General features: G+C 44.8%; 1 protein-coding gene across 3 annotated transcripts in view; it reads left to right on the top strand.

Moving 5' to 3' along the window:
- dync1h1 (dynein, cytoplasmic 1, heavy chain 1) overlaps positions 1-13,847 on the top strand; it is a 42,724-nt gene extending 28,877 nt beyond the window's left edge. For 2 of the 3 annotated variants that reach the window (XM_042072863.1, XM_042072864.1), the window contains exons 54-77: positions 237-449; positions 695-822; positions 1,163-1,316; positions 1,535-1,681; positions 1,972-2,122; positions 2,329-2,582; positions 2,820-2,954; positions 3,158-3,252; positions 4,112-4,286; positions 4,588-4,663; positions 4,973-5,133; positions 5,377-5,488; positions 5,661-5,721; positions 6,050-6,173; positions 6,486-6,599; positions 8,047-8,217; positions 8,541-8,758; positions 9,015-9,118; positions 10,395-10,603; positions 10,835-10,988; positions 11,169-11,311; positions 11,733-11,901; positions 12,052-12,176; positions 13,363-13,847. In XM_042072863.1, the coding sequence (XP_041928797.1) occupies positions 237-449; positions 695-822; positions 1,163-1,316; positions 1,535-1,681; positions 1,972-2,122; positions 2,329-2,582; positions 2,820-2,954; positions 3,158-3,252; positions 4,112-4,286; positions 4,588-4,663; positions 4,973-5,133; positions 5,377-5,488; positions 5,661-5,721; positions 6,050-6,173; positions 6,486-6,599; positions 8,047-8,217; positions 8,541-8,758; positions 9,015-9,118; positions 10,395-10,603; positions 10,835-10,988; positions 11,169-11,311; positions 11,733-11,901; positions 12,052-12,176; positions 13,363-13,491 (3,522 nt within the window). In that variant the 3' untranslated portion in view covers positions 13,492-13,847. The remainder of the gene's footprint in view (positions 1-236; positions 450-694; positions 823-1,162; positions 1,317-1,534; positions 1,682-1,971; positions 2,123-2,328; positions 2,583-2,819; positions 2,955-3,157; positions 3,253-4,111; positions 4,287-4,587; positions 4,664-4,972; positions 5,134-5,376; positions 5,489-5,660; positions 5,722-6,049; positions 6,174-6,485; positions 6,600-8,046; positions 8,218-8,540; positions 8,759-9,014; positions 9,119-10,394; positions 10,604-10,834; positions 10,989-11,168; positions 11,312-11,732; positions 11,902-12,051; positions 12,177-13,362) is intronic. The other variant, XM_042072865.1, reaches the window with a different exon arrangement.
- Positions 13,848-14,658: the final 811 nt, after the last annotated feature.

Consider the following 14,658-nt stretch of genomic DNA (forward strand, 5'->3'; position numbering starts at 1 on the left):
CGGAAGCCTCTTTTGATTGATAACTGACATGCAATGTAATGACACCTGAAATCTGATGGTGTAAAATTGAGAAAAGACAAATGTCACACTCATGAAGATGATGCTTCAGGCATAGAAGGGGAAAAACACAATAGTAGATTTTTTTTTTTTTTTTTTTTTTTTTTGTAAAAGCATTGTGTGTATGTGTGTTGCAACATCAAGCTTTTCAACCTAAATGTGCCTTAACTACCTTTCAGGTGAACCGCAGCACAGCCTTGCTGAAGAGCTTGTCTGCCGAGAGGGACCGTTGGGAGAAGACCAGCGAGACCTTCAAGAACCAGATGTCCACCATCGCCGGAGACTGCCTCCTGTCGGCGGCCTTCATTGCCTACGCCGGCTACTTCGACCAGCAGATGAGGCAGAACCTCTTCACCACCTGGTCACACCACCTGCAGCAGGCCAACGTTCAGGTATGTCCATGATGACCTGGCCCTGACCCTGGGCGTAGAGCACTGGTAGTTTTGCAGCCTGTTTGACCGGGTTCTAATTCATGTCTCTGCTGTGGTGCTTTGGATAAAAGAATCTGCTAAATACTACTCACTTTACCCAGTCATGTTTAGTAAACACCCTTATGGTACTACACAACAGCAGACTGACCTGTGCTCTGGTACTACACAACAGCACCAGACTGACCTGTGCTCTGGTCTCTCCACAGTTCCGCACAGACATCGCCAGGACTGAGTATCTGTCCAACGCTGACGAGCGGCTGCGTTGGCAGGCCAACTCTCTGCCTGCTGACGACCTGTGCACTGAGAACGCAATCATGCTGAAGAGGTTCAACAGGTGAGCATCCGCCCCGCGCCCACAACACCTGGACCAGCATTTGCTGCTCCTTTAATCATAAAAGCGCTCCTAATGTATCACACCTAGAGTTGACTGAAGCCAATAGCCATTTTTCCGGTATTACCATAAAACAAGAAATTGTTTTTTAGGAGATGAGTTACAACAAAACATGTAATTTGTAATGAAGAGCCACTTTTATTAAACCTCAACACAGCTGATTACACCGTGTTTGTGTCTTGCACTGTCAAAAATATGAAGCCCTGAGAAATACCGAGATTTCTTTTCACTTGAAAGCTCACTGAAGGGTTGACCTATTTAACTCGTGTGTTTATCTGTCCAGGTACCCACTGATCATTGACCCATCAGGCCAGGCCACAGAGTTCATCATGAACGAGTACAAGGACCGCAAGATCACCAGGACCAGTTTCCTGGACGACGCCTTCAGGAAGAATCTGGAAAGCGCCCTGAGATTTGGAAACCCTCTTCTTGTGCAGGTACTCTATGCTGCAGTCTCAGAGCCCTCTTTGGTGTTTACAAAAGTAGAGGTCTGCAGAAGGGTTTGGAAGAATTTTGGTGTTCATACATGATTCATTAATATTTTTGATCTTGATCAGTTTTTACATAAATGCATAAAGTTCCAGAAGTTGTTTTGATTTTAGCAGTGCTTTTATGAAATGATTGTGTGGCACTAATAAATGGTTTTGATTGGCAGGACGTGGAGAGCTATGATCCCATCCTGAACCCGGTGCTTAACAGGGAGGTGCGCAGGACCGGAGGCAGAGTTCTCATCACGCTGGGAGACCAGGACATCGATCTGTCCCCATCCTTCGTCATCTTCCTCTCCACTCGCGACCCCACGGTCAGTGTCCTCCTCACGAGCACAGTCACAGAAACACTTCAGCTTTACATGAGTACCTTCACTTCAGATCAGTCTAATGTACTTCATGAAAATGCGAAGAAATATTTTCAATTTGATGAACAAATTATAAAACTTAGAAAACATTTGTGGTTAGGATTGTCACCTTTTTATATATGATTGTCGAATGATCTGAAGTTTTCCCACACAAGGTTGGGCACTTCAGTCCAATTGATCTCTGCTAATATACCAGTGGACCTGATTTTTCCATCCTCTGAATGTGTGGGTTCCAGGTTGAGTTCCCACCAGACCTGTGTTCTCGCGTGACCTTCGTGAACTTCACGGTGACGCGCAGCAGCTTGCAGAGCCAGTGCCTCAACGAGGTGCTGAAGGCAGAGAGGCCCGACGTCGACGAGAAACGCTCCGACCTCCTCAAACTGCAGGGTGAGCCGCGGCTAAGCACAGCCGCTCACATTCTGACACACTCCCATTTTCTTTCTCAGTCTCTCTCTTCCTCCATGTTTTCATCGTTACTTCCCCTGTCCCCATAATGATTGCAGGTCTTGTCACTACACTCTTTATAGATGTAAATCCATTAGTAAACTTAAAAATTACTGTCCCCCCCCCCCCCCCCCCCCCCTGCCTACCAGGCGAGTTCCAGTTACGTCTGCGTCAGCTCGAGAAGTCCCTCTTGCAGGCCCTGAACGAGGTCAAGGGTCGTATCCTTGACGACGACACCATCATCACCACCCTGGAGAACCTGAAGAAGGAGGCGGCGGAGGTGACCAGGAAGGTGGAGGAGACGGACATAGTGATGCAGGAGGTGGAGACGGTCTCTCAGCAGTACCTGTCTCTGTCCACTGCCTGCAGCAGCATCTACTTCACCATGGAAGCCCTCAACCAGGTGGGAACACTGGAGTTAGGGCCCAAAGAACAGTGCCCATCTACCCTGTCAATGTGGCCTGACTGATGAATGGTATATGTTAAATGGACTGAGTTTATATAGAGCTTTCTCACTCCTCAAAGCGCTTTACAATTTCATGCCTCACATTCACCCATTCTCACTCTGAAGTTAATGATGGGACAATTCTTAAATGTTTTACAGTAAGCACAGAAAAGCATCTCGTGTTTTTCTTCTCAGATTCACTTCCTGTACCAGTACTCTCTTCACCTATTCCTGGACATCTACCACACAGTCCTGTATGAGAACGCCAACCTGAAGGGCATCAGTGACCACACCCAGCGTCTCACAGTCATCACCAAAGACCTGTTCCAGGTACACCCTCCTCCCCCAACACAGAGGTTGTGAAAGAGATCCACTCAAAGGAGTAGAATAACCCAATTCAGATCATCAGAGATGGGACTAGAAATGTGTAGTGTTGCTGGCTCTGGGAGGGTCTTGTTGTCTTGTCTTAAACTGTTTGACCTACTAAAGGGGTCTTTTCCTTTAACAATGGTGTATTTCCTTGATCTTAACAGATTGCATTCAACCGTGTGGCGAGGGGTATGCTTCATCAGGACCATATCACGTTTGCCATGCTGTTGGCCAGGATCAACCTGAAGGGCATGCCCAGGTGACCAAATCCACACATCAACAATACAGTACCTATGACGGCTCTACTGAATTTTAAACATAGCTTTGTATAAATATTTATGGTATACACTACCGTTCACAAGTTTGGGGTCACTGAGAAATGTCCATTTCACTCCATTATAGACAGAATACCAGCTGAGATCAGTTGCATTGTTTTTTTAATCAGGGCAGCAGTTTTCAGATTGCATTATGTGCTTAATTGCAAAAGGGTTCTCCAATGTTTTCTCAGTTAGCCTTTTGAAATGATATCAGATTAGTAAACAGAATGTGCCTTTGGAACATTGGATGAAATGGTTGCTGATAATGGGCATTGTAGATATTACATTAAAGATCATGGAAACAATGATCTTGATGAAAACAAGGACATTTCTGAGTGACCCCAAACTTTTGAACGGCAGTGTATGTTTACATGCCTTCATGCCTTCAATTATATATGAAGAGTTCAGATGCAAAACCCTCTAAATCCGTCTGACCACTTTTCTTTTAAATGAGCATTTAAGTTCAGGCTCCTATAGGTTTTTGCCTATAAATCGATATTTCAGACCAGGAAGAGAGTGGTATTTAGTGGATTTAGAAGTTAAATTATTTGATTAGCGTATACTATGTGTGGAGAGCATCCCCTCACCATCTTTATCTCATTTTTGACATAGGTGGCATTTAGAGGCTTTTGCATCTGAACCCTTCATATACACATACATGTGAAAGAGTATTTGCTGTCAGTTTACATCTATGTATGTGATTTTAAAGTGAAAATCGTATATTCACATGTGTTGATGCATACATACATTTACATCTATGCTTGCTTGAATGACCATGTGATTTTTCCATTGTGTGCGCAGTGAGCTGTCCTTTGACGTGGAGTTCCAGCACTTCCTGCGTGGGAAAGAGATTGTGCTGACCGGCACAGCCATCCCCAAGGTTAAGGGTTTGACCACGGACCAGAGCGAGGCCATGGTCCGACTCAGCCGCCTGCCCGCCTTCAAAGACCTGGTGACCAAAGTGCAGGCTGACGAGGTGAGAGGATGTTGTGCACTGAACCCCTGAGGGCACATATTCTTTGATAATATACTTTTCACATGGTCCATCAAGCAAAGTGTCTAACCTTCTGAAAGATACCATCTTGAGAGACACACACACACACACACACACACACACACACACACACACACTTTCTACCACTTTCTGTACTGCTCAAACATTTCCACTTATCTGTCCTTTTGATTGCCTGTCAAGGGGAAATGTACTCCAACAGCTGAAACTGAACTGTAGTTCAGCAGAGTAAATGTAACATAAGCTCTTGTCTCTGTTTCTGCAGCAGTTCTTCATGTGGCTGGAGAGCAACTCTCCTGAACTGTCTGTGCCCTACCTCTGGGCTGAGGAGAAGGCTTCCAGTAAGTCCTTAAACCCCTCATACTCCAACAAACCTACACACTACACAGCCATAGCCTCAGTGTGTTGTTTGTAGAGAGCTGCTTTACCTGGGGGGGCTTTATACTCTAAGGTGAAGTTTAATTCAGCTTGTTCTGTCCCAGTCATGAATACAATTGCCATCCATCCACTGTAGACCATAGACTCGCTTCGTCCTTTTCACTACTTGACACCGCGCATAAAGTGAGACAAAATGGCTTCCTACTGATTAAATATCTCACTTCTGATTGGATGTCTGGCCTCTCACTCATATGCCTGTGTTCCTCTCTCAGCTTCCATTGGCCAGGCAGTGCACCAGTTGCTGCTGATCCAGGCCTTCAGGCCCGACCGTATGCTGGCTATGTCCCACGTCTTTGTTGCTAAGGTCCTCGGGGACACGTTCATGGCCATCATCGACCAGCCCCTCGACCTGGCCAACGTTGTGGACAGTGAGGTTGGTGAATAACAGCTAAAGTAGCAATTGATTAATAGAAAAAATATAGATAATTTAGAATGTTTTCCCCAGATCAGTTTTTGACTGAATAAATTGGTCAATAAAATGAACAGTAATGCTTTCACGAAAATGGTTGGTGTTATTTAGCTTGGTTGATGTTTCCAGTAAGTAATAGAGCTGGTTTAAGAGATGCTGCATGGGTTTGAATAAGCACTGCTAATGAGACTGAATGGTTGGTTTCAGGTCAAGCCTGGAACTCCTGTGCTGATGTGCTCTGTGCCCGGATACGATGCCAGCGGCCTGGTCCGAGACCTTGCTGCTGAGCAGAACAAACACATCACCTCCATCTCTATTGGTAAGACTACAGTGTCAGCAGTCAAGCCAATGCTGAAAAGTCCACCTCAGGATGGTACCCATTTGTCCGATTGCACTGAACTTTGAAGGAAGACGGCATGGTTAAACTGACTCACCGCTAGTGTTGATTTATCTGATGCTGGGATGAACTCTGGTTTCTCCCTGTCTCACAGGTTCTGCTGAGGGCTTCAACAAAGCTGACCGTGATATCAACACTGCTGTGAAGTCTGGCAGGTTGGTGTTTGTAAATGTGTTCGCTTTGTCTCTTCTTGGAGTTGAACTGAAATCCTTTGATTTCATTATAGAAGAATCAACTCAGCAGTAACTTTTAATCCACTGTAGTTGGGTCACTTGTGATTACCCCCTGAGTGTAAAAATGGGACGCCATAAAGACAGTCTTACCCAGTCATTGAGTGGTCCAGGGCTGAGTCAAAGGCACTGTTGTGTAGAGAGGGTAAAAAGTAGAAAAGAAACGCCATGTTTCAGCTGAATGGCTTTCCTCAGGACGTGAGCTTGCACAGGTGTGCTGAGGTGACGCCCAGGTGTGTTCTCTCCTCTGCAGGTGGGTGATGCTGGAGAACGTGCACCTGGCCCCCGGCTGGCTCATGCAGCTGGAGAAGAAGCTCCACTCCATGCAGCCACATGCCAGCTTCCGCCTCTTCCTCACCATGGAGATCAACCCCAAGGTCTGTCCCAATGATCAAAAGCTTCTCTCTCTCCTTTTTTTTAGTTTTTTTTTTTTAAATCATGAAGCATGTTCTGTACTGTATAAGACTATGCTTATGAAGAATGTTACATTTTTGTTTATTGATTTTGAACAGAAGTATGTAGAGTTAACAATTCATAACCACTCCTGTATTTTCTATTACCTTTTAAAAAACAGCATTTCAAATATAACGGCTAGACTATAACCATGAGATGCCAGAACCATCTGAGAACTTAACAGAACACATGATCGCCAAACTGCTCACCTTAAGTGATGTCCTCGTCATCCACAGGTCCCAGTGAACCTGCTGCGTGCCGGTCGCATCTTTGTGTTCGAGCCGCCTCCAGGTGTCAAGGCCAACATGCTGAGGACCTTCTCCAACATCCCAGTGGCTCGCATGTGCAAGGTGAGATCAGCACGAATGTTTCATTTGACACATTGGGCTAGGAAAATACCTGGACAAATTTGCACACCTCAAACCTGAGATCTGGAAGAGATTCTATTGAAGGCTTGAAAGGCCTGCAAAAATGGACCAGTTTGTAAATGTGTGGTTTGCTTTGATCTGTGTGACAGTCTGATTATCACAGGGGTGGGCAAACTGCGAGCCGGATCCGGCCCGCCAAGCACTTTCATCCGGCCCGCCGAGCATTTCATTTGGTTATCAGGCTGCTCGCTATTTTTTTCCCTGCGATAGTTGGTTAGCTTTACTGCAAACTGCTTTTCACTCTCCTTAAAGAACGTTTACAATGTCAATGTCAAAACCTCATGTTAAATAGAGATAACATCATGTTAAACTAAGTTAACTCTTAGTTATCTCCTTTGCAGCAGATCTAACGTGAACATTATGCGATCCATTTAATTGGGAACGCGTCTGCACTCACGAGAGGGAGAGAGAGCCGCAGGTTCTGGCTTGTCATTGTTGATAAGTGATATGTCCTTCTTATAAAAAACTTTTAAAAGGAAATCATGAAGGCAACAGTAGTTCCCACTACTGACCATTTAAAAACTGTGAGAGGGCCCAGCCGTAGGTACAGCACTAGCCATAGCGGAGCAGGCAGAAGATCATTGAGAAATAAACGTGAATTAAAGCGACTGTCTTAAAGCAACAGTGCACAATTTATACATTTGTTAAACAGCATAAAATTAGCAGTATTTTTAAGCAATTAGACTGGCGTTCAAATTTTTTTGAAAGATAGGTCCCATGGAGGCAAATGGAAGTGGCGTCACTGGGACACTCTTGAGTGCGAGTCTGTGGGAAGCACTGACTCCCTCCATTCTCACATATGACAAGCTACCCAGGGTAACCACTGTGGTGGCAACAGTGAATCTTCTCATGCTTGAATAGGTTATTTATTAGCTAGGAATCAAAGTGAGGGTTAGGGTTTCACTTTGCTCAGTTTCTGTGTGAGTGTGACCCCAATGTGGTTTAGACTGCAGCAGAGCACAGCTAACCAGAGGAAGGCACATTAGACCATCTTTGCTTCTTTGCATCAACTCCAAATTCTTCATGGTTATCTTCTGAAATGCATGTACTTAAGCGATATGACACAAGTGAGAGTGGCATTGGTAGCAGATATTGCCGTCACAGCCATGACTATATCTGCTACCAACGCCACTCTCTCATGCCATATTGCTTTTAAACAACAGATCCAACTAATCGAGTTTAAAGACACCAAATTGTGTTTTCTATTATTTATTTAGTTTTTTGTCCGTTTGTCCACCTCTCTCAAAAATAGTTCCAGCCTTGGTCACTCTGACTAAATGTATTTTTTGGACCGTGTCCAGACTGTTCTGCTTGTCAAGCTGTTGTTGCTATCTGTGTTGTGCTAACTGGTGCGTGTGGACAACTGCAGGCTCCCAACGAACGTGCCCGTCTCTACTTCCTGCTGGCCTGGTTCCACGCAGTCATCCAGGAGCGTCTGCGCTACGCACCACTCGGCTGGTCCAAGAAGTACGAGTTCGGAGAGTCTGACCTGCGCTCTGCCTGTGACACCATCGACACCTGGCTGGACGACACCGCTAAGGTGTGGCATCATGTCATTGGACACAAGCACTTTTTTCTTTTACAAACACTTGGCGTCCTGTAAAGAAAACCCACAAAAACTCCACTTGTACAGTATTTGCCCCACATCGGACAATTATACACTTCTATGATGCAACCGAAAAGTTTGTACATACAAAATGTTTCAACATTTTTTTGCCACAAATGGAACACAGTAAATAATATTGAGTGCCCACTGATTTCACACATCATTTAATTGTTGTGATGAGGTGGGTGTGTTTGTTTGTGTTGATGTTGACGGATGTTGATTGATATTGAGCCCTTTCTATGGCCATTCTGCTCCAGGGTCGTCAGAACATCTCTCCAGATAAGATTCCGTGGGCAGCGCTGAAGACACTGATGGCTCAGTCCATCTACGGCGGGCGCATCGACAACGAGTTTGACCAGCGGCTGCTCAACACCTTCCTGGATCGCCTCTTCACCACCGGCAGCTTTGACAGCGAGTTCAAGCTCGCCTTCAAGGTGGACGGACACAAGGACATCAAGATGCCCGATGGTATCAGGTTAGTGCTGGGTCCCTCCTCTGTTCATCAGGGCCTGTATTCACAAAGCATTTGATCTTACCGCTGAGAGTACTCCTAAATCACACTCTTAAATCTAGATGTTCTCTTAAAACCTATTCACAAACCTGCTGACACCAACTTCAAGCTTTATAAGCTCTATAAGATTTGTAGCCCTTTTACAATGTAGTCACTGTGAGACCTGTCTTGTGTTGATTTGATCCTGATCTGATCCGCTTGTATGCCGTGTGCCTTTCAGGCGTGAGGAGTTCATGCACTGGGTGGAGTTGCTGCCGGACACCCAGACACCATCCTGGCTGGGCTTGCCTAGCAACGCAGAGAGGGTCCTGCTCACCACACAGGGTATGGCCACCTGCCACTGTTGTCACTCACCATGGTGACACCGTGACAACGGGCTATGAGAAGGGGAGAGGTGTCCTTCCTCATAGCCCACTTGACTTGACATGTGTCCTACTCTAACAGTGTTTCTCTCAGTTGTGTTCACAGGCTGTCATCTTGCCCCATTTTAACTCCTACAGCGCGTAACCACATAATTAAGAGTTTCGGTCTGCTTTTGACAGAGCATTCTGTCCAGTGTGAATAGTACTCACTGTTTCTCATTGCTTGCCATGTTAATAATATGCTTGCCTAAATATGTTCACTACACCAGTAGAACTTAACAGCTGTAGAACTAAAAGTATCATTCACTATACTAACTCTTGATTTGAATGTAGGTTCTTTTTATGGAATTGGTTCATGTTCAAACTTGTACAAGTATAATAAGATTCTGAAGTGTTACATACTTGAACTATAAGATTATAGTCGCATAGCCTTAGTATACCTTTTAAAGACACTGGTTACATGCTAACATACAGAATTATTACTGAATTGTACAGTAACCGGCGCTTTAATTGGTAAGCTACCTTAGCTCAGACTGTAGAGGTGTGTGTACATACACACTGGAGGGTATGCTCTGCCAGGGGCAGGGGGGTGGTGGGTGGAGTCCTCACCCTCCAGTAGCTGTATTTAGCATCAGTCGTGTCGGCTCCAGCAGCTGCTTACGCACTCCCCTAACCTTTTGGTTGATTTTTGGTTCTCATGAGTTTGATGCTTTTGCTCACGGCGCTCCATGTTTGTGCTATTGAACCTAAACCTGCCATCCCACAAACATGCATGGGACCACTATAATTCACTACCTTACTGTCTTGGTTTTATTTCAAAACCGTAATAACAACATGGATCAGTTGGTTTATTGTCTCCTTTTCCCTATTAACTATTTGATAAAAGTCCTGTTAAGCGCTGCAGTGTTTGTCATCCACTATTAATTTGGTCTCCCTCCCTCCCCCCACCCCAACTCTCCTGCATCACCAATGGCCTCGGCCCTTCCTCCTGCATCCTTCCTCATCCTCTGTCCCCCACCAACCTCCTTTCACTTCTGTACATCCTTCTTTTCTCTCCTCCCACACTTCCTACTCTTCCTCCTCTCTCCTCTCCTCACGCTCTTCCTCCTCCTGCTCTCTCTTTCTCCCTCCTTCTCTCTCTCCTCTTCCTCTTGCGCTTGTTCTCCCTCTCCCTCCCTCCTCCTCTTCCTTCCTCACTGTCCCCCACTCCTGCCGTGGCCCGGGACTGTGCTGCTCAGGCACTGACATGATGGGTAAGATGCTGAAAATGCAGATGCTGGAGGACGAGGACGACCTGGCCTACGAGACGGAGAAGAAGCAGCGCACCAGCAGCTCCTCGGACACCCAGCCCGCCTGGATGCGCATCCTGCGCACCACCTCCTGCAACTGGCTGCAGCTCATCCCCGAGTCAGTCAACCCCCTCAAGCGCACTGTCGAGAACATCAAGGTAACGTAGTGTGTGTGTGTGTGTGTGTGTGTGTGTGTGTGTGTGTGTGTGTGGCAGTGAGTATTCCTCATAGTCTGGGTACATGACAAATAATAGTAGTACGAGTCTAAATTAAAACCTTATATACACAAGGCCTTGTAATTCTCCACATTTTATACCACCAAGATACCTGGATTTCTGTCCAAAGATAATGTGCTTGCTACATCTTTGCTAATGGCTGTGTGTGTGTAGGATCCGTTGTTCCGGTTCTTCGAGCGCGAGGTTAAGATGGGAGGACGCATGCTGCAGGACGTGCGCCAGGACCTGACTGATGTGGTGCAGGTGTGCGAGGGCAAGAAGAAGCAGACCAACGACCTCCGCACCCTCATTAACGACCTGGTCAAAGGTCACTATCTTACTCATTCAAATATGTATTGGACATGTCAGTGGTCCTCTCAGTATACACCCGATTTAAAAAAAACATCCTACTCCTGCATTCATCAGAAAGTGTACTGATTGTGACTTGTGGTAAGGTAATATTTGTGAAATAGACATTCAAATGAACTTTTTCTGTTTGTGTGGGCAGGTATTCTGCCACGCAGCTGGTGCCGCTACACAGTGCCAGCCTCGCTGACTGTGATCCAGTGGGTGGCCGACTTCAGCGAGCGCATCAAGCAGCTCCAGCAGATCTCGCAGGCAGCTGCCAGCGGGGGCGCCAAAGAGCTGAAGGTCAGTGTACACACGCAGACGTCAGATTTCACAATAGTGAACACGTCAATTCATTGCTGTAAAAATCAACATGTCTATGTTCACTTTTCTGCACTGTGGATAAAAAAAAAGCTACAATTGTGTTTCCAAGTGTTCATTTAAATGTGGTGTTTAGGATGGCTGTAAACGTGAGATTATAAGTTAAGCTCTTTCTGGTGGTATTTAAGGTACTTAGCAAACCAGGAAGAACATTCTAGAACTTGGGCAGCCCATAATGGCTCAGTTCAGCTCACAACTGCAGACCGGGAAATTGATCCTAAACAAAAATCCATAAATACAAAAAAAGAGGGGAAAAAAGCTCTATTATGGCACATTAAGCTATATCAACTTGATAGACTTTTGTTACACTGATTTCATTTTATCTTCTCTCCCCCTTCCCTAGAACATTCATGTGTGTCTGGGCAGCCTGTTTGTGCCAGAGGCCTATATCACGGCCACCCGTCAGTACGTGGCCCAGGCCAACAGCTGGTCCCTGGAGGAGCTGTGTCTGGAGGTCAACGTAACTTCCCTCCAGGGGGCGCAGCTGGACGCCTGCAGCTTTGGCATCAAAGGTGAGGCCAAGGGAGCCAGATAAATCCTAGTGCACTGGGGGGAGTGGGGTACTAGTTTAACCTATAGAAAAATCAAGGTTGCTGCATTTGAAAGGCTCCTTTCTTGATTTAGCACTGACTCCACTCATAATCTCTCGTGCTTCCCCACAGGTCTGAAGCTGCAAGGTGCCACTTGTGGCAACAACAAGCTGTCCCTCTCCACGTCTATCTCCACAGAGCTGCCCCTCACACAGCTGCGCTGGCTCAAGCAGTTCAATGCTGAAAAGAGGAACATGGTACACACATACACTTTCATGCTGCAAGCCTGACACACTCACACACACTCTACTCAAGGAAATGAACAGATATGCGATGAGATACAAGTGTTTCTGGAAGTTGCAGAGACAAGTTGCCGTGGTGTGTATTAATTGTTCCACCTACAGCTGCAAAAAGTTGTTAGAAGGTTTTAGAACTATTACAACACTTCTCTGTTTGAGTTTTTGTGACTGTCAAGACATTGTATGGAGGGATGTGCTTTTTGACATCTAGTTGGCTAACTTTGCTGGCCAACTAACATCTGGTTTCAAGGAATGCTGTTACAAAGGCCTTGTTATGGAAATGTTGGTGATGTTCCAGGTTTTCCCACTTTGTCCCTTTCAGCCTTCCAAACAAACTCAGATTGATGACTCTGCATTTTATGTGCACAACACTAATCAAAATCAGACCCCTCTAAACCTCGGGATGTTGTCTCGGCACGGTTCATTTTGACGTCCATGGTGCGGTTCGCTTAATCTGTGCATGGTGAACAAAAAACGCCCTAGGTTCTCGTTCACATTTTGCAATGTAGACTAGCCTATTTTGTCCTAGTTGACTTGCCATTGACAAAAGAGAAGGCATGTCATTTATTACGTAAAAAAAAACTATCATTAGGCTCATGATGGACATTTTGTAATTTGGCTACAGCCAAACAAGTGTGTTCTACTGTAAGTTGGGTTAATGAATATCCTTTTGTTTTGGTCCACTTTCTGGTCCCCTTTTAGTGGACGAAGATCAGTACTATTTATGTGAAAACACCCAAAGAAGCCTGACTTTTTAGAACACTTGATTGCAAGCAGAGCAAAAATAGTACCGTAATTCCTATAGTTTTGATTGCAACAAGTCACTAGTGTCAAGTAGTTGCAGTTCATCACAAATCCTTTTGAGTGTGGAGATGGTGAGTGATTAAAGGTCATTTCAGATCACTCAAACTCACTCACGTCCTCACACACATTGTCATACACATTTAGCTGACACTTTTATCCAAAGGAACTTACAAATGACCACTAATTGTAAGTTCCTTTGGATAAAAGTGCCATGTTTTATTTTCAATGCATTTGTCCAGTGCCTCCTGATAAATATCATCTGCCATTCATGTCACAAGTGTTGCAAATAATATTTTACTCACATTCTTCATCTTACTTATCCCACAATTTCTTATTGCAGGTAACTCTGCCCGTGTACCTCAACTTCACTCGAGCCGACCTTATTTTCACCGTCGACTTCGACATCGCCACCAAGGAGGACCCTCACAACTTCTACGAGCGCGGGGTTGCCATTCTCTGCACAGAGTAGAGAGCGCTTCTCACCAAAACAAAGTGGTTAATAATTCCTAGTAACTAGCATGCCTGTATTACAAGTAGTTTGCTAGCATAAACATGGTTCAAACATACACTTGCATCTATTAAACATGGCTTTTATTAGAGTAGTAATCAATGTGTCAGCACAATTAATATTCAATCTTTTGGAATGAGATAAGAAAGGATGTGGAAAGTGGGACAAAAGGTTTGTGAACGAAGGCAGGAGGAGGTTTGAAATCAAGGAAGATGGGAGGAGGGAAAGAGGAAGTTTTTAAAGAAGGATGTCTGTACGTGTTTTTAGAAAGAACCCATGTCTGTAGGTCTGTTTACATTAAAGGTGGTATTCATTAATTGTGACTGGTGTGTTTCTAATTGAAGTGTGTCTTGTGTGTGTGCCTGTGCGCAATGCATGTAGTTGAACAATCCCCACATAAGTGCAAGAACCTTCCTAAAGAAATGACTGTACATGTCATTCATTAATGCAGCCACCGACATTCACATTACTTGCAAAGTGTTTAATACAGCACTACATGTGTTGCTGAGAGGCACCCTGGCATTATATGCTAACTCCATTGGATATCTAGACTTAATGGAGCATTAGCACAGTGCTTTTGACAGGAAGTCAAAATGGTTGTTTGTTCACATTCAGTTGCTATTTTTAGGTCATGTTTGAATATTTGAAACTATAAAGAAAAATCTCATAGCACCATTAATGCCATATGCTGGGATTCCTGAGGGGAAACGTTAGGAGTCACTGGTTCATGATTTGTTTTTGGGTTTTGTCCGGGGTTGTTTCACAATCCCTTACCACAATGCTTATAAAGCATTGTATTTACTGACTGGGTTTTAATAGGCAGATGTCAAGCATATTTTCAATAGCTTCATAAGTAGAACCAACCTTCAGTTCTACACTCCACAAATACCATATAATAGCGGACATGGTGAAATTATTGCACCAACATGTGCAAAAGGAAGCGGTGTATGTCCACTGCCTGCTTGCATAGAGTTGTGATCAGAATCTTACCAGTGGCAGACAGCTGACACTGCTAATCAGCATTTAAAAATAATTTCTTCACAACATGTTCCGGTTTTGTTTCTTTTTTGTCTGTCCCAGCTAGTCTAAAACCTGGAACATTTTTTATGTTCCCATCATTCAACCAAA

The sequence above is a fragment of the Alosa sapidissima genome, chromosome 19 (assembly GCF_018492685.1).
Source record: "Alosa sapidissima isolate fAloSap1 chromosome 19, fAloSap1.pri, whole genome shotgun sequence".
NCBI classification, from domain to species: domain Eukaryota; kingdom Metazoa; phylum Chordata; class Actinopteri; order Clupeiformes; family Clupeidae; genus Alosa; species Alosa sapidissima.